This window comes from Arabidopsis lyrata (genome assembly GCF_000004255.2).
Source record: "Arabidopsis lyrata subsp. lyrata unplaced genomic scaffold ARALYscaffold_4, whole genome shotgun sequence".
Taxonomy (NCBI): domain Eukaryota; kingdom Viridiplantae; phylum Streptophyta; class Magnoliopsida; order Brassicales; family Brassicaceae; genus Arabidopsis; species Arabidopsis lyrata.
This window is the reverse complement of record NW_003302552.1, coordinates 1,045,042-1,061,888: the sequence shown is the minus strand read 5'-3', so window position 1 is coordinate 1,061,888 and position 16,847 is coordinate 1,045,042. Positions and strand designations below refer to the sequence as shown.

The 16,847-nt window shown below is 36.7% G+C and overlaps 4 protein-coding genes and 1 non-coding gene across 5 annotated transcripts; 1 reads left to right on the top strand and 4 right to left on the bottom strand.

Annotated features, from left to right (window-relative positions):
- Nucleotides 1–124: 124 nt before the first annotated feature.
- On the bottom strand, nt 125–3,277 carry LOC9314692 (KH domain-containing protein HEN4). The gene is made up of 7 exons (XM_021028577.1): nt 2,242–3,277; nt 1,647–2,066; nt 1,291–1,557; nt 1,017–1,184; nt 710–945; nt 511–619; nt 125–428 (listed from the first exon to the last, which is right to left on the bottom strand). Exons 1-7 carry the CDS (start codon nt 2,809–2,811, stop codon nt 300–302), a joined length of 1,899 nt encoding a protein of 632 aa, XP_020884236.1. The 5' UTR covers nt 2,812–3,277; the 3' UTR covers nt 125–299.
- Nucleotides 3,278–5,858: 2,581 nt separating this feature from the next.
- Nucleotides 5,859–7,845, bottom strand: LOC9316520 (UDP-glycosyltransferase 91A1). Its single transcript, XM_021029238.1, is given in 4 exon segments — nt 5,859–6,725; nt 6,727–6,905; nt 6,908–7,275; nt 7,530–7,845. Coding segments are annotated over 4 exon segments (1,407 nt in total). The 5' UTR covers nt 7,663–7,845; the 3' UTR covers nt 5,859–5,998.
- Nucleotides 7,846–8,960: 1,115 nt separating this feature from the next.
- TRNAA-CGC lies at nt 8,961–9,033 on the bottom strand. Its single transcript has one exon. It is a non-coding gene; the product is annotated as a tRNA-Ala (tRNA).
- An 86-nt stretch (nt 9,034–9,119) lies between these two features.
- Nucleotides 9,120–10,608, top strand: LOC9314691 (nicotinamidase 1). Its single transcript, XM_002880406.2, has 5 exons — nt 9,120–9,330; nt 9,548–9,731; nt 9,823–9,956; nt 10,068–10,253; nt 10,354–10,608. Exons 1-5 carry the CDS (start codon nt 9,181–9,183, stop codon nt 10,432–10,434), a joined length of 735 nt encoding a protein of 244 aa, XP_002880452.1. The 5' UTR covers nt 9,120–9,180; the 3' UTR covers nt 10,435–10,608.
- A 263-nt stretch (nt 10,609–10,871) lies between these two features.
- Nucleotides 10,872–14,706, bottom strand: LOC9316519 (protein NETWORKED 2D). Its single transcript, XM_021028538.1, has 3 exons — nt 14,079–14,706; nt 11,229–13,945; nt 10,872–11,158 (listed from the first exon to the last, which is right to left on the bottom strand). The coding sequence occupies exons 1-2, from the start codon at nt 14,170–14,172 to the stop codon at nt 11,229–11,231; spliced, it is 2,811 nt and encodes a 936-aa protein (XP_020884197.1). The 5' UTR covers nt 14,173–14,706; the 3' UTR covers nt 10,872–11,158.
- Between the last annotated feature and the right edge of the window lie 2,141 nt (nt 14,707–16,847).

The following is a 16,847-nucleotide window of genomic DNA, read 5'->3' as shown; positions in this document are numbered from 1 at the left end:
TATTAACTTTTAACCAAACCGAACACATCAGACCGGTAAAATGAAACGTAACCCGGTATTGGTATGATTTTAAAATTTTCTTGGCTGTTGTTGTATTGCGGTATTGGTAAACCGACAAAATGAATCGTGAACCGGCATTGGTAAACCGGCAAAATGTTGTATTCTTCTAAGATAACAACACTGCATTAGATTCTAACGAGCAACAAATGCTAGTTTTCAAAAACCAGTCACAAAAAATAAGGCTGGAGTTTTGGGAATAGACAAAACGAAACAAACCAAAAGTAGTTGCATACACACAATCATTGATCATCAAGGATTGACTCGATCAAAGACATCGCTGTGCGGGTTTGCTCAGGATTCCCGGAGATTATTAAGACCGTCGCTTCAATTCCTGTAGGATCCTTCACATCCACTCCGGCTCCTGAAATCTGTAAGTTTGCAAGAACTCTCAATCAACTTCATTGTCTAGCATCTTATGGGATATATTGCAAGAAGGTCTGATTTATGTACCTGTCGTAGATTATCCACACCGGTGCCATCTCTGCCATAGAGTGAACCAAGAGCATCTTTCTCGACGGTTAACTCCAATGTGATTTTTCTCACATATACACCTTTACCTCTGCTTCAAAACAAAAACCAACTCTGTTGTAATATTCATCGAGAATGATTGTTAACAACATGGAACCGTTGTTGTTTGGCAAGAACAGACCGTTGTGGTAAAGAAGAGACGTCTCCATTCCTAGACATCTGAAGCTGTTTCATTTCCTGTGTCAAGTCATCCTCCAGCAAACTTTGTGGAAGTGTAAAGCCTTTGAGTTCATCCACCTCTTTAAGGACCTCGGTGTGCATTACAGAATTCAATTTCATTACTTCTGCACCGCTTCTGACCATCTTAAAGTTTTGTTCACCATCTGATACCGAGAGAGAATCACCTCTGCTTGAGTTCTGCGGTTTTGTTGAATAAAGATTAGATGGAAGCAACTAAACTCTAGCTTGGGGGAAAGAAACACACTTACTTGTTGTGATTGTTTCAGATTATAAATCTGGCTTGTTCCTGCACTTTCATATGGATTACTAACTCTAGCTCTCATTTCTCCGAGGACCTTCTTTGGCAATAGGTTTTCCCGTAATTTGGATGAAACATGAGTCAAGGCCTTCTGTACATGACCATACTCTCCCTTAATCTGAAAACAATAAGCGAATCAAAAGGAGCAAATCTCGGTTAATTGTGCAATGTTCTCATCTCTAAGGGAAAAAGCATACACTGATTACAAGTTAACACGCAGTTACCTCAATCACCACTTCATTTTCTGAGATCCATTCTAAAATCTGGTTGTCTACTGGAATGTGTACATCAGCACCGGTTGCTATGATTGCTTCTCTGTTTCCGTTTCCAACTAAGCTATTAGCAAATTGCGATGGTACCAATAGCTTAGTTTTCACTACAGCACCATTGTGCAATCCCGGACGCAGACCTTTCTCAACATCAATCTCAACAGATCTTGCAAAGACAAGAGCCAGAGCATTTTGTGCATGAGAGTACCGTGACTCGAGGTTCTAAGAAAAAAAACAAAGCGAATGTGATTATGTCAACAAAGAAACTCGGATAAACATATAGCAGCAAGCATGAGAATAGAAACCTATACCTCACGTGCAGAAATAGTAACAACTCGCTCACCGGATACTTTCAATGGAGCTCCAATCGAAATAGAAGCACCTGTTTCATTCTGCAGAGCTCTGATAATTGTTCCTTGTTTCCCAATAATGCCTCCAGCTACAACACTTGTGAAGATTATCTTGAACACAACTTTTCGTTCTGTACCATTTCCTTCATCATACACCGCTGGTAAATGTCTATTCGACGAAGCAGAATCTGAAGCATTAGGCACCGAAGAACGCAGGTTTGGAAAAAACTCAGAATGTGGATCCTCTGAGTTCCCATCAGTAGATGACTCGTAAGCTTTGATGCAAAGCGGCTGTGGATACCCGTTGACAGGTGGATTATCTTGAATACAAGTCGATACCATAACTAGTGCCTTCTTCACAGCCAAGACATCGCCAGTAATCTAATACACACAAAGAAGTGACATTCACAAATCAAAAACCAAAAAAAGAAACAAATTTATCAACTTTTTCGATTTTTACATACATCACCACAATGTTACTGCTTCTACTTCTTCAACACTAAACCCAGAATTTTTCAAAAAGCTAAAGACTTTAAAGTTTTAGTTTTACCCTAACCTGAATGAGTTCATCAGTGTTAGTGCCGCAAATCGGAGGAGGCAAAACCCTAATCATGGCACCAGAACTTCTCCGCATCCACTCCACATTCTTCCCACCCAAACCCAAAACAGCACCAATCTGATTCCGATCAGCCAAAATCCCACAATAAGCTTCTTCATCCTCACCATCAACAACTCCGCCGCCATCCTTCGCCGCTAAAACAACCCATGATCTCTCCAAAACCCTAATCAACGCCGTCTGAGCTGCGGAAACATCACAAGTCACCCAATCTTCGTGTTCACCGCCGGAGAAATCTCCGACTCTATCAGTCAATAGAACACTTTTGTTAACAGCGGTTGAACCAACGATGAAGACAACCCAGTGATCGGAGCCGTTAACCGGAGACTCGCAATGGATTTTTGTACCGGTTTCACGACGGAGTTTGGAAACAACGTAACCATTTGAACCGATGATACCGCCGATTACTGACGCGTGGCAGACTACTCGTATCGCTGTTTCGTCTGGTAACACGTGAATCACCGGACGCCGTTTCGACACGGCGGTTGTTACTCCACGGCGGTTGCTCATGGCGGCGCAATTTAGTGAAACGACTCTTCGTTGAAGTCACGGTGAAGTTAGCGGGAACGAGAAAACGCTAAAGATCTGTTTTTTTATTTTTTTAAAACGCTAAAAGATCAGTTTTTGATTTATAGAGAGAGTTAAAAAGGGTAAAACCACGATTTGATTTTACTTAGGACGCGAGAATCTCTGAAATCACCACGATTTTCGCAGAGATTTTATATCAGTATGATTGTAGAAAAGGAAAGGTTAATAATGGGTGAAGGAAATTGACAATCTTAAGTTTCGATTTTGTCAAACGTTCACTCGGGCGATTACGTTCAGCGTTTCAAAACGCAAACGCTAAATTTTTGTCAAAGGGGTGATTGGATGAGGATTTTAAGACTTTAAAATGTTTTTAAAAGTTACGTGGTATGTCGCAACCGACAAATATCTCTCCCATTTTTGTCTAGTTCCTTTTAAAAGTTTTAAAAGGTATGACTGACGTAAAGTTTTAAAGTCAAAACATTTGTATCTGTTGCAAGTGTGGTGTTTACTGTTTAGGGGTGGGGCGTTTGGTTTTTCGGTTTAGTTTGGTTCGTTTTTTTTTTTTAATTTTACGGTTTTATAGAAACTTATTAGAATCTCTCACATTGCTTGGGATTAAGATCTTTGGAAAGTATATAAAGGATGTGACAATCCTTAACTCTTGAGCTAGCTTTTGGGTTAACTTAGGCCACATTCCTAATATGGTATCAGAGCCCAAGGTTGGCCCAACAAGCAAATTCCCACAAAAATGGTTTCCTACCTATGTGGCCCATATAAGTGGCATGTCTTGTTGTATTTCCGAGATGTTGGGCTTGGGCTGTTTTCCGTTGGACCGTTTCCCACCCACATCTCGAGAAGGCCTATTAGAATCTCCCACATTGCTTGGGATTAAGGTCTTTGGGAAGTATATAAAGGATGTGACAATCCTTAACTCTTGAGCTAACTTTTGGGTTAAGTTAGACCACATTCCTAATAAAACTGAAACCATATAAAAACAATATGTAATTTGGTTTGGTTGCAGTTCTATTTTTACGGTATTACTGTTTTTTGGTTTTATAAAAGTTGAAACCATATAAAAACCATAGTATGTATCAACGGATGATTGCCTGAGAACTTATCAACTTTTAAGTTTTTCCAACGTAATTAGTCCAATATAAATATAATCAACAATAAAAGATTTAACCTAGTAACTTGAACTCATTCAAATTCAATTTGATGTTTTCTTTGAATAACCATTTTCCAAAATTTGAGTTATGGTTTTCCTTCTCTTTTTTTTTTTTTTTTATATATATTAATAAACTTTAGTTCCTCGTTTGTAGAACTCTCTCGCAGTTGCATTAGCTAGAAAAATCCTCAATATTCGTTTTTAATTGATGCGGTCCAGATCACGATCTTAGAAAGATTACAATAATATGTCTTTATACTTCAACATTTTTTTTTTCTTTCTAAAATAGAAACATGGTACATAAAGTGGGAATCATGAATTCCTTACAAACAAAGGAAAGTAGACATTGTCCTCCTAAACAGTAAGCACAAAGAAGATCACTCTTTATTATCAATGATTAACTAAAAGTCAAAGATTACATTAGGCTAGAGAGACTAACTGTAGTAACTTTTGTTAGACTTTAATTTTAAAAATATTAAAACTGATTAGTAAAAATTGTGACTATAAAAATTATAACTTTAAACAATATAAATTATACCGGATTTAAATCCAAACTATGAAACTCTTTTTTCCCTCTTTTACTTTATCATGTATTCTATGTTGTAACAACATATGTGCTGACTGCATTGCAAAATATGTACGATCACGTGGTTCTATATTTTTCCATGTAAGCTCTTCTATTTTGGACTGGTTTTCTATTAAAAAAACTCGTCTGTTTCGAATTTGAATGAATAAATTTATTTTGCCGTAAATAAATCAAAACAAAAATCCAAACGATGACATAACCACAAATTTATGTATGAATATTGCATGTTTATCAAAATTCATCATCATGACATCAAGTTCAATTTTTTTTTTTATGAGAAGTTTATACATTTGGGAAAGAAAAAATGAGAAAAAAAACTGTTAGCTTTTATTTTTTAGATTTCTAAAGTGAGGTTTATGAGGCTTTAAAAATGAAGGAATAAAATGGACTGTGAGAAAAATTAGGAAACTTTTAAATAATTAAAGTGTGATTGGTAAAAATTAAACTTTAAAAACCTTACAGAAAAAAGTTAAAAACTTTTAAAGCCTTCCAATCACCCCCTTAATTGAATATTCTTTGTTCCGTTTATTAGTCGATCCATCCATCTTGTGGTTGTTTGTTGATCCTGTATTTGCACCAATATGTTCGTCTTCTAAAGTACCTTGTCCTCAATGTTCGCTGAAAATCCTAAAAATCTTTTCCACAACACAACAAGAACATGTTCTTCCAAGTGACTTATTCGTTCCAACTGAATCAAAGTTTTGGAGAAGAAAAATTTGAATGTGGAGACGCAATTGAGGATGAACAAAGTTTTCTTCCTCTTTTGTATAGATTATTTGATACCACAATTCATGACTCGGATTAAAGCCAAAATAAAAAGACGAATTACTACACAAGGTGGTCTTTTTTGTTTTTTTTGTGCGGTTTTGATAGCACAAATTATGCTCCATATCAAAATCAAAATGGAAGTTCTGATACCACGAATATGGTTTCAATAACAAGCTTAGAAAATTTAAAACACATGGTTTAACATACAAACATAATTTACCGTTGCTCTCTGGGTTTTCTTCTCTTAAATAGGAAAACATTACAAGAAGTTAGAAACTTAGAATTATGGATTCTACAAACAAGGAAAAAATAGAAAATTGAAGATAGTGCTCCTAATCACAAAGACCATTCTTTGTCTTATATTTGGTTCGGTTTCTTAGTTTCGGTCCGACCATTTTGTTTAGGCCTTAGATTGGTTTCACAATTTTGCTCGATGTTCTTGCTAATACAAGAAGATGAATTGTTACTATAAAAAATGTGCAACACATGAGACGTTAAACTTTTTTTGTACTAAAAAAAACTTGACCATTCCAAAACATCATAATATTATACATTGATCATCGTTGCAACACTTGATCAAATTCCATTATTATAAGTATCACAAGTTCATTCAATTAACCCGCCATTGGATCAAGACTCCATGCTCAAACTTAACGATTAGCAACAAGATAATCCAAGAATGAATCCACATAATGATCTTGTCTATCCATGTCTCCAAACACTCCTTTCATCTCCTTCACATTCTCTCTATAAACCTCTCCTTCGTCTTCCTCCATTACCAATCTTAGTGATTTCGCAACACTTTCTTTAGTAAAGAAACCTTCTGTTTCATCCCGAGGGATCATATAACCAATTTTCTTCTCTTCGATTACTCTCGCATTTAATCCTTGGTCGTACACAAAAACCAGCATTGCCATCGGTTTAGCAAACCGGACAGCTTCAATTATCGTTCCCCAACCGGGATGAGTTAGAACCAAACCGATCGAGTCATGGCTCAATGTTCTCAATTGCTCAACCCAACCTCTCCACACCATACCTCTATCCGCTGTACGCTCCTCGAATCCTTCTAGAAGCTCAACCGGTTCGGTATCCCACGGACCACGCCGATTCTTTAACACCCAGAAGAAAGGTAAACCGGAAAGCTCTAAACCAAGAGCGATCTCATTCAGCTCCGTTTGACTCGGTTTAGCTTCTGAACCAAAAGCTACGTAAACAACGGACTTACTTTTCCGTAAGTCCAACCACTTTTTAACAGTCAGCCACGTGTCGGTATCTTCAAACTTTTCTTCCGGTTTTGGAGGTAAAACTCCCACCGGTATAACCGGTTTCCGGTGAAGATCTTGCATAAGTCCTAACCACTCTGCTTCATACTCGTACGAAGATGACGTCACAGCCGTCAATTACGCCGCCGGCACGGTGGATGTCGGAAATATTCCCTTCGGTGGTTTCCGCCATGAATCCTCTGAATATGTACCGGCATTCGAATAACTTGAAAGCTACCGGAGTTTCGAACGGGACCCACTTAGGCGGCTTCATAAAATCCGCCGGAGAACGGGAGAAGTACGGTACTCTTCGAATCCCGGCGGTTTAAGAATCCCGAGCGTCGCGCCGTTGAAAGCGCTAAAGAATCCGGTTTTGATTCCGAGACGACGAGAGATTGGAGGAAGCCAAAACGCCGCGAAATCTTGAAGAACCCAATCGGGTTTCGAAGATTCAAGAAACTCCGTCACCGGAACTTTTAACCCGTTGAAAGCGATTTTTAAGTAAGGTATGAGTTCGAAAGGCACGTCGGTGGTAGCTTCACCGTCTTCCGGGAGTTTATTGTCGCCGACGGGAAGTGGGAGCTTGACGAAGTTAATGATGGAGGAGAGATTTTCCGGCAACCGTGGGAGGAGACGATCGATGTTACGTGGAGTGGACAGGGCCGGCCCAAAGGATTTGGATGCCTAAAGCCCAAAATGTTTTTGTTACTCATTAACCAACAAAAATACAAAAAAAATGTTAAAAATTCGTCTTAATGTCACTCAAACTCGTCAATTCCAGCAATAAATGAGACATTAACCACTGTACTACAAGATCTTTTCTGAAATTTAATGCCCCTTAAAAACTAAAATATAATATGATGCTTAAAGCACATGTTTGATGGGCTTTAGGTCTGAGCCGGCCCTGAGTAGACATGAAAGAGACTGTGACCCTTTTGAGCTATGAGCTTAGAGAGCTCCAAATATGGAACCATATGACCAAAGGCTAACCATGGAGACATTACCACGTGGAGCTTTGTTTCATCTCCATTGTTGTATTTGAAGTTTGTCATTGTCACTCTGATAATATGTAACTTTTGACTATATTCATTTATAGGCAAGCAGAAAGATATTTACGAAATCTCAGTGGGGACGTGGTTATTTATAATATCATACGATAAAAGTACAGTTTTTTTATTTCATGTGATTGTGGAAGCAGATGTTGTAGGTGAGTCTACAAATGAACGGGTGAGATTAATTTAGGTGGTGTTATTCATGGATTTTAATAGAATTGAAATCCAACACTAATCCAGTGTTATTCAACTAATGATTATAAATCTAACGTTAAAATCTGGTGTTATTAGATCTTATACTTCATTAGATTTTAAAAATTTGGTGTTATTCAATGGTGGAGTTAAAATCAATTCTTTCAGATTTGTAAAATCCAGTGTTATTCAAAACTAAAAGACTTGTAAAATTTTTGTATATTAAGTCATTTCAAATAAAACCTCTTTGGAGTTTTATGAGTAAATTATTAGAATCAAAATCCAAGATATACTGCAGAGATTTTGAAATCCACACAAACAGATTCTTAAAACCAATATCAGAAAACAAATCTAAACCTTAAAGAATTGACTTTAACTCCACCATTGAATAACACCCCCTTAGGTTGGTAAGACGTATGGTAAATCTTGAGTTATCATTATACAGATACAGGCTTCTATTGGTAATTGGGCGGAATAACGTTTTTTAATGTTATTATGCAACAAAGTTTGCCAATAGCATTAGAAACACACAAAAACGCAGAATTTGTGTTTTCGCCTAAAAAATAAAAGTAAAATCTCATTATACAAATAAGTTGAGTATATATAGTTGTTTATTTGCATAAAGGATTTTTATTATTTTATACATACAAAATATTTAGCAATCAGAAAGGTATTTACAATAAACTTATACTATTTTTATGATATTTAAGTTTTTAATATTTATATATTTTTATTTATATATTTTTATTATCAATTATTACTTAAAAATTAGTAAAAACATTATTTTGTTTATTAAATATATGTATATATTAATCAACATATTTTTTTAAAAAGTAATTTCATTATGCCATTTTTCATTCCGTATATTTATGATCAGTTCTGCATAAAAACGAGAAAATTTCCAAAAACATAAAGGTTCATTTTTGATGGATAAAAAACAAAGTTTGAGTTATAAAAGCATTAAAAAAAAAAAAAAACACTGGAAGGGCTTCACGTGTGACTGGGGGAACTGTTTTCATTTTACGGGATAGTTTTGTTAGCCCATAATCTGCTGTCGTCTGAACGAACAAGAGAAACAAATACTATAAAGAAAGAATTTAAAAAAGTGGAGGTGCGGGGAATCGAACCCCGTGCCTCTCGCATGCGAAGCGAGCGCTCTACCATATGAGCTACACCCCCAGTTGTTGACAATGTCATTTTTTGAATTATTAAAACAAAACTTTAGATTTCTGAAAATTGTAACATGACCAGAACTTGCTTCGCATTTCTCCTCTACTTAGAAAATTTTGATCCAGTTTTCTCAATTTCTTCAAATCTCGTATCGATATGGCGAATCATGAAACGATATTCGATCAGCTAAAGAAGCAGATACCAGTGGATGAAGAAGAATCTCTCAATTTGAATCGAGACTCGAGCGTTGGTCTCGTCATCGTTGACGTTGTTAATGGCTTCTGCACAATTGGCTCCGGCAATATGGTTTGGTTCAATTTCTCGAAAAAAATTGGAACTTTGGTTGATTATTTTTCTTTATGTCTTCCAAGTGTTTGTGATATTGCTTCATTCAAACGTTTTTTTTTAACGAATTGATATAATTTCTCGCAAAAATTGCGACTTTGTTTGTTTTTGTTTCTTAATGTCTTCCAAGTGTTTGTGATATTGCCTAAGTGAAGTTGTTTGACTTGTGATTTTGCAGGCTCCAACAAAGCATAATGAACAAATATCGAAGATGGTGGAGGAAAGTGCAAAGCTTGCTAGAGAGTTCTGTGATCGGAAATGGCCGGTTTTGGCCTTTATTGACTCTCATCATCCGGATATTCCGGAGATACCTTATCCTCCTCATTGTATTATAGGAACTGAAGAAGCTGAACTTGTTCCTGGTATTGTAGCTCTGTTAATGTCTTTGTTTGATTTTATAACCAGTGAAGATAGTGTCTTGATTTCTTTCTTCTTTTGATAATAATGAATCAGCTCTGAAATGGCTTGAAAGTGAGAATTGTGCCACTCTTAGGCGAAAGGATTGTATTGATGGGTTTGTGGGTTCGATGGAGAAAGATGGTTCTAATGTTTTTGTGGATTGGATTAAGGAAAAACAGATCAAAGTTGTAAGTTTTCTTTTGATGATATGTATGATCAGTTATGTTAAACAAGTTTACTGCTTTTAGGAATCATATCTTTAACTTCCTTGAACATCCCTATGTTTTGGGGATCTAAAGATTGTGGTTGTAGGTATCTGTACAGACATATGTGTGTTTGATTTTGTGGCTACTGCACTCTCTGCCCGAAACCACGGTGTTCTTTCTCCCCTAGAAGATGTGGTAGTTTACTCGCGTGGCTGCGCTACTTTTGACCTCCCTCTTCATGTTGCGAAAGATATCAAAGGCGCTCAGGCTCATCCTCAGGTGAATAGTTTGATGCTTCTGAAATTAGCATGTTTAGTTTAATTTTTTCTGGTCGAATCGGTTCATCTTCTTATTCTTCTGCTATGTTTCTATGTACCAGGAGTTGATGCACCATGTAGGTCTATATATGGCTAAAGGAAGAGGAGCTAAGGTAGTCTCTAAAATTTATTTTGAGACTTGAAAAACTATCTCGTTTATAAACATAACACTCTTGATATCAAATATTTCAGTAAATTGTTGAGTTTTCCTCTCTTTTCTTTTCGTGTAAATTGTTCATGAATCTTGTTCTCTGAAGATCAACTCTTGTGTAACTGTTTCAGAATGACAAATAAAATGAGTTTCTCATCTGTCTAAATAAAATTTTCAATCTGAATTTACACAATTTTGAGAAATAATGGCTCTAAGATTCTTAGCATAGTCTTATAGCATTGTTGCAGAACTTTTGTCTAATTTTAGCTTGTTCACTGAAAATCAAGCATAACTGTTGCAGAATGACATAATATATGTTCAGTCTGATTTTACACTTCCGAGTTTTTTTGGGGAGATAATGGCTCTTAGTCCTATAGCATAGTCTCACAAGGTTATTGGAGAACTATTGCCTATTTTTGTACCATAATGAAAATACATAAAATCACAAACTCTGTTTCCTGTAATGGTTCTGAACATACAAATTTTGATGAAAACAAAGAAAATGTAAAAAGCCTGAAGACATTCCTCTTGCTTCACCAGTTACAAACTGTGAACAATCTACAATACTCAAAAAGGATATAACCAACACACAAAAGCTATTGTTTCAATCTCGCAAACCGAAAAAAAGAAGAGAGGGAATGGGGGATAAAAACAGGTCAACCTCCCCAGGGAAATACAGGTAAAAAAGACACGAATGAATCAAATCCTCCATGAATCTGATAAATTACAGTATATGAATCAATTAACTCTCTGGATAGTATGTAGTATATAATATGTAAATATTACCTATGTAGAAGTCTTCATCTTTCTATATAGTGAGGGATGCATGCAGGAGAATATGGACGGCTTTGCTCTCTTCTGTTTGGAGCCAAAGATGAATGACCTTAAGGGTACTCTTGAGCGGCTATCTGAATGCTGGAGATCAAGATCAGATTTGTTCTTTGAACCCGAAAGAGCAAACTCCTCTATCAGCTTTCCTAGAGTCTTGTCAACCTCGAGTTGAAGCGTGGTAATGTGATCTAACCCGGCCTGTAACTCGTCTGCCACTTTGTTGTTCTCCTGCTTCATGTTCAACACCTCACCTTGAAATTTAGCAGCTTGATAGCTCGTGAATCTGAAATCATCGTCTTCAGCACTTGACTTCAGGGCTTTTGTTATCTCATCCTGTATGTTACACAGCGACTCAAATCTGGATTTCAGTTCCTCTTTCAAGGAAGCACCTTTCTCCAGCCAGAGCCCCAGGTCTGTGTTTATTTCCCTTAAGTGTACATACAGTGGTCGAACATCTGATCTCAGGGCATATTTGGCTGTGCTGCTTCCATCTTGCTTTCTTCTTTGCTCAAGCTTTGATATCTCGGCTTGTAAATCTTCGATTGAAGTATCGTAGCTCTGTATCTGTCCAAATGCTGTGCTGAACCTTAACCAGAAATCCAAATTCTCTTCTAGAAGCTCATCAATATTCAACCTGAACTGTTCCTCAACCAGGGACATGTTCTGGTTTTCTGCAGCCATGAAACCGATCGAATAGTCGTCGTTTGACAATTGGTTTTCCATCAAGTCATTACTGTCTCCTAGACCCTTCTGCAGGAGGCTCATTTTCTCTCTTAGTAGCTTGATCTCATCATCTTTTGTCGCATTTTCTGTCTTCATCTTTGTCTTGGTTTCATCCAAAGTTTTCTTCATATCCTTGTAGTTTCTGAGAATAGCCGTGTACTCTGTAAGCAAATGCTTTTCCCTGTTTTCCATTCCCTTCATGAACATCTCTTTCCAATCTGGTTCACTTTCTTTCTCCTTTCGATCCTCTTGTTCTTCACTATTGAAAGTGATATCAGATTCTTTAGAAGATATCTCCTTCTCTACAACATTATTCGGCACAGAATCTGTCGTATCAGACGCACCTTGCTTCTCCAAAACATTATCAAGAACAGAATCTGTATTATCAGATGCACCTTGCTTCTCTAAATCAGAATCTACTTTTTCAGTAGATTCCGAAACAGTTTCTGGATTTGTACTTGGGATGATAATATCTTCTGCTTCTATTGTCGCATTGTGGGTCTGCTCGAATTTTACACTCTTCTCAGGTGCTTCTTTCTTCTCCTCACCCATTTCCTTTTGATGTTCCTTTGTCTCTTCACTGATGTCTAAAGTCCTCTTCTCACCTTCCAGATCTTTCTGCGATTCCAGATTCATTGCCAAGTTACCAGACTCGCTCTCTGGCTTCACCTCATGCAGGTTCCCACCAGAGAGGTTATCGAGGTTATGACAAGCGTCATCAAAATGTGTCTGCAGGTTGCTACTCTTGTCCAAAACATTTCTGTCCAAATCCTGCAATGCCTTGAGTTTCTCTTCCATTTCCCTCAGCTTATTCCTCAGATCACTCTTGTCGTCTGCTAACAAAGCCTTATCTGTCTCAAGAGTACTGATCTGTGTCTGAAGACCGTTGGTCTCGTTTCTTAGTCTCTGTATCAAAGCAGTCTGCGAGGAAACCGCGCTCTCCAAGCTAATCACTTTATTCACAAGCTCATCGACTTTCTCAGCCATATCTGTAGCGTTGAGCGATGAATTCGCACCAGACTCAAAATGTTCTCTAATCTTCTCCTTTACAGATTCCAACTCTTTCTTCTTTCTAGACATCTCTTTGATCTCATGCTCCAACTCTTCTGTTCTTCTAACTTCATCACCATCGTCTTTTGCAAAGACACTTTCGTCTCCTAAAAACTGGCTTGCCATAGATCTTAGTTTCTCTTTAGACTCCTTAATCTTCACATGCTCTTCTCTAGCTTCTTCATAAGACTTCTCTTGCTTCTCCTGCAACTCCACTAGCTTCTCCTGACAAGACTTTATCGCAGTCTCGGTCATCAATCTCCGAGCTTCATCGTCTTCAATCGCAACACTCTCACCAAACTCATCCTGCAAACCACAGATCCTCTCTTGTTTCTCCTTAATACCCTTTTCAAACTCCCAATACTTAGACAAACCAATCTCGTAAGAGCTCTTCACAAACTCCTTCTCCGTCTGCAAGGCCAAAATCTCTTTCTGCAACTTATCAATCTCCCCCATGGCCTCAGGCTTACTCAAACCCGAGCTCTTAACAACCACATTCGTAGAACCACCCGTGTACTTCATAGATTTCCTCGGCTGAAGCTTCTTCGTAGCCACTTTAACCGCGCTCTTCAAATCCTTAACAGGCAATTTCGGAACATTAGGGACATTAGCACCAGAAATATTCGATCTTTTGGCGAATCTAGACACATCATCATCATCATCCATGGCAAAGTTTGGGACTTGGTCAGGAAAAACAGAGGCAATCGTGGTGTTAGCATTTTGAAGCTCTGTAGAAATATGATCATAACGTTCAGCTAAAGCTCTATAAGCTCTATAAGATTCTTCAACAAAGCTAATGAGCTCTGGTCTCTTCTTGTAATACATCTCTGCACGTTTCGCAAACGAATCTCCATCTTCTTGTAACAGCTTCAACACATATTGAACCTTCTCTTCAATATCTACAAATTCATATCCAAAACAAAAATCCTTTTAGATCAACCTCAAAGATCTCAACTTTTCTTTTAATCAACACAATCAAACACATATATAGATAGAGAGAGAGAGAGAGAGATGGATGAGAAAAGGAGAGACCTTGAAGGTTTTGTTCGAGCCATTTAGATTGTTTGGTTCGGATATGACTCGCCCACCACCATGAATACGCATTACTCGCAGCTCTCTGCAGCATCGTCGTAAAGTTTTAGTTTTTGTTGATCGGATCCTTCTCATTCAAATTCTCTATGTGTTTGAACCGTTTTTAACAATCTCTCTCTTTCTCTTCGTAATAAGAAACGAAAAAAAGGTAATTTTTCTCGAGAAAGAAAGAGAAAAGTTTCGGTTTTTTGATAGACCCACAAAAGAAACTTAAAGGTCTTTTTTGGTTGTAAATCAAAATCAAATTGAGGAAAGAACGTGCAACAATTGAATCTGTTTTTTTAATTTTCTGAGAGAGAGATAATGGGTGGGAGCAAACTTCGCTCTTCTTCCTCTCTCTACCTTAATATTTTGGTAAAAAAAAAAATTAAATTACTGAATTTGTTTTTTTGTTACAAAAGTTCAATATTTGATTTATACGAATGTTATTACTTATTATATAGTGCCAGCGTCGTGGTCGGAGATGTCGAGAAGCATTCTCTTCCGATTATTCTTCTGTATCAAACGTAACAGAACATGTCAGAAATATAAATTTTATTAAATTAAATTAATCTGACAAAGAATCTTAGTGAATAAAGAAAGAAAAAGGAATGTGAAAATGTCGTTTTGTTTGATAAAAAGTTGTATAGATGTTGAAGCAAATAATTAATCATTAAGTAATTGAATCTTAAATAACTTTTTTCCACTTTCTGACGATTTAACCATAAAACCGGACACGTTATGATGAACCGGTCAAAGGTCGGTGTGTCACGATCCGACCAGAGCCTTCTTTCTTGTCCAAAGTATTTTTTTCCTACACCAAATAAAACGAATTATTAAAAACCTTTCCAAAAATCTATATAAAAAGTAAAGTAATAGTTATGTGGAAGCCCCTTGGCCAATTGGTTGACCAAAGATTAATTAATGCTTCTACACCAAAAGATCTGAGGTTCGAGTCCCAGATATTGCGATTTATTAATAAATTTGCAGACTAAAGGTGGCAAGTGTGCAGGAGATCTCCAGCGAAGTACAATTATAGCCGTTCGCCAGGATTCTACGCAGAGAGAAAAGTGTCGTCAAATCGTGGATCATTGAAGGTGTCCGTCAAGAGCATGGAGAAGGAAGTATCGTCTGTCGTGGATCTAATAAGGGTCGGAAGGAATTATCCGTTGTAGAATCGTCTATGTAACAGTTTTCATAATTTGCAATAAATAATAAATCTAGACGTCAAAAAAAAAAAAAAAAAAAGTAAAGTAATAGTTCATGTTCTAATAAATAACAATTTTTGATATAAATTGCTAATTTGCAAAAATATGAAATTATTGTAAGAGTTTTCTGGAAAACAAAACTATATGAGTCGTCATTTTTTTTACTTTCTCTTTCATTCCTAAAAAATAGAGTTACTTTCGCAAAATCAAAAATAATTCGCATAATAACACTTTTTCATCACCGTCATGTTTATAAATTTTTTGTAAATAATAGATCAAATTGAAGTTCTCACGACGAATAATTCAAATTCATGAACTTGTGGAAGATGTGAACTTGTGGCGTCATTTTCCAGAAGAATACAGTCCCACATTCTCTACAACAAGGACATGGGATCAAATCCGTCTTCAGTATGATGAGGTTGAGTGGTGTAAGGTAATATGGTTCTCTCAAGCAGTCCCTCGGTTTGCGTTTATAACTTGGTTGGCCGTCAAAGATAGGTTATCGACGGGAACTAGAATGCGGCAATGGGGTTGTGTTCAAGTTTGTCTATTCCGTGGAGAGCGAGATGAGTCACGGGATCATCTTTTCTTTGCGTGTCCTTTCTCTTATCTGGTTTGGTTAGATGTGGCTGGAGGTTTGTTGCATTCTGAACCGGACCTGACTGGAACGGCACTCTTCTTTGCTTGTGTGTGCAGCAAAATGAGGGCCACCGTTACATCTTTCTTCGGCTAGCTTTTCAAGCTACAATTTACTGTCTATGGAGGGAACGGAATGATCGGAGGCATAATAAAAGGTTATGTACTCATACCCAGGTTTCAAAAACTATTGAGAAGTTAATTCGTAATCGTATTTCATCGCTACGGTACTACGACTCCAAGAAGCTGCGAGGTCTGCTGCAAGAATGGTTTCGTTCTAGGGAGAATAGATAGTCTCCTATGCCCTGTTTTTTTGTTTTCTAATACTCTGTTTTTGTTCATAACATAGTCTGTAAAACCCCTATTTATTAATCAATTTCACATTTCATAAAAAAAAATAATTCAAAATCATCTTTTAAAAATTTGAAATTGTAGATAAGAGCAAAACATTTTAGAAGATACGTATGAAGGTTATATATTACTCCCTCTGTTCCTATATATTTGATGTTCTAGTGTTTTAGTTTGTTCCACAAAGTTTGATTTTTTAGGTTTTGTTTTATTTTTTATTAATTAAAATTAATATATAGTAAACTTCAAGACGTAATGATTAACTATTTTTTAATACTATTGGTTCAAAGTTATTAAAAATTATTTAGTATAAAAAAAGTAATTGACAAATAATTAAACAATAATTGCTTCTTAATATATATAAAAACTTTATAACATCAACCTTCTAGGAACAGAAGGAGTATGTATTAATTTTTTTATTTCGTATGATTAATCTGTATTTTTTGAAAATATATGGTAAGATTGCAAGTCGACTTGGATTTTTTTTCTTTGTAGAAACACTTTTTAAAGTAATTAATTAATAAATCTTCGCAATTGC

Excerpts from the sequence above, each read along its gene's own strand:
- LOC9314692 (XM_021028577.1), bottom strand. The coding sequence starts at position 2,811 with ATGAGCAACCGCCGTGGAGTAACAACCGCCGTGTCGAAACGGCGTCCG. Across the intron at positions 946-1,016 it reads ATCTGAAACAATCACAACAA|AACTCAAGCAGAGGTGATTC; the intron begins GTAAGTGTGTTT and ends ACAAAACCGCAG. Across the intron at positions 429-510 it reads GTGTGGATAATCTACGACAG|ATTTCAGGAGCCGGAGTGGA; the intron begins GTACATAAATCA and ends GCAAACTTACAG.
- LOC9314691 (XM_002880406.2), top strand. The coding sequence starts at position 9,181 with ATGGCGAATCATGAAACGATATTCGATCAGCTAAAGAAGCAGATACCA. Across the intron at positions 9,331-9,547 it reads CAATTGGCTCCGGCAATATG|GCTCCAACAAAGCATAATGA; the intron begins GTTTGGTTCAAT and ends GTGATTTTGCAG. Across the intron at positions 9,957-10,067 it reads AGGAAAAACAGATCAAAGTT|ATTGTGGTTGTAGGTATCTG; the intron begins GTAAGTTTTCTT and ends GGGGATCTAAAG.
- LOC9316519 (XM_021028538.1), bottom strand. The coding sequence starts at position 14,172 with ATGCTGCAGAGAGCTGCGAGTAATGCGTATTCATGGTGGTGGGCGAGT. Across the intron at positions 13,946-14,078 it reads GCTCGAACAAAACCTTCAAG|ATATTGAAGAGAAGGTTCAA; the intron begins GTCTCTCCTTTT and ends ATGAATTTGTAG.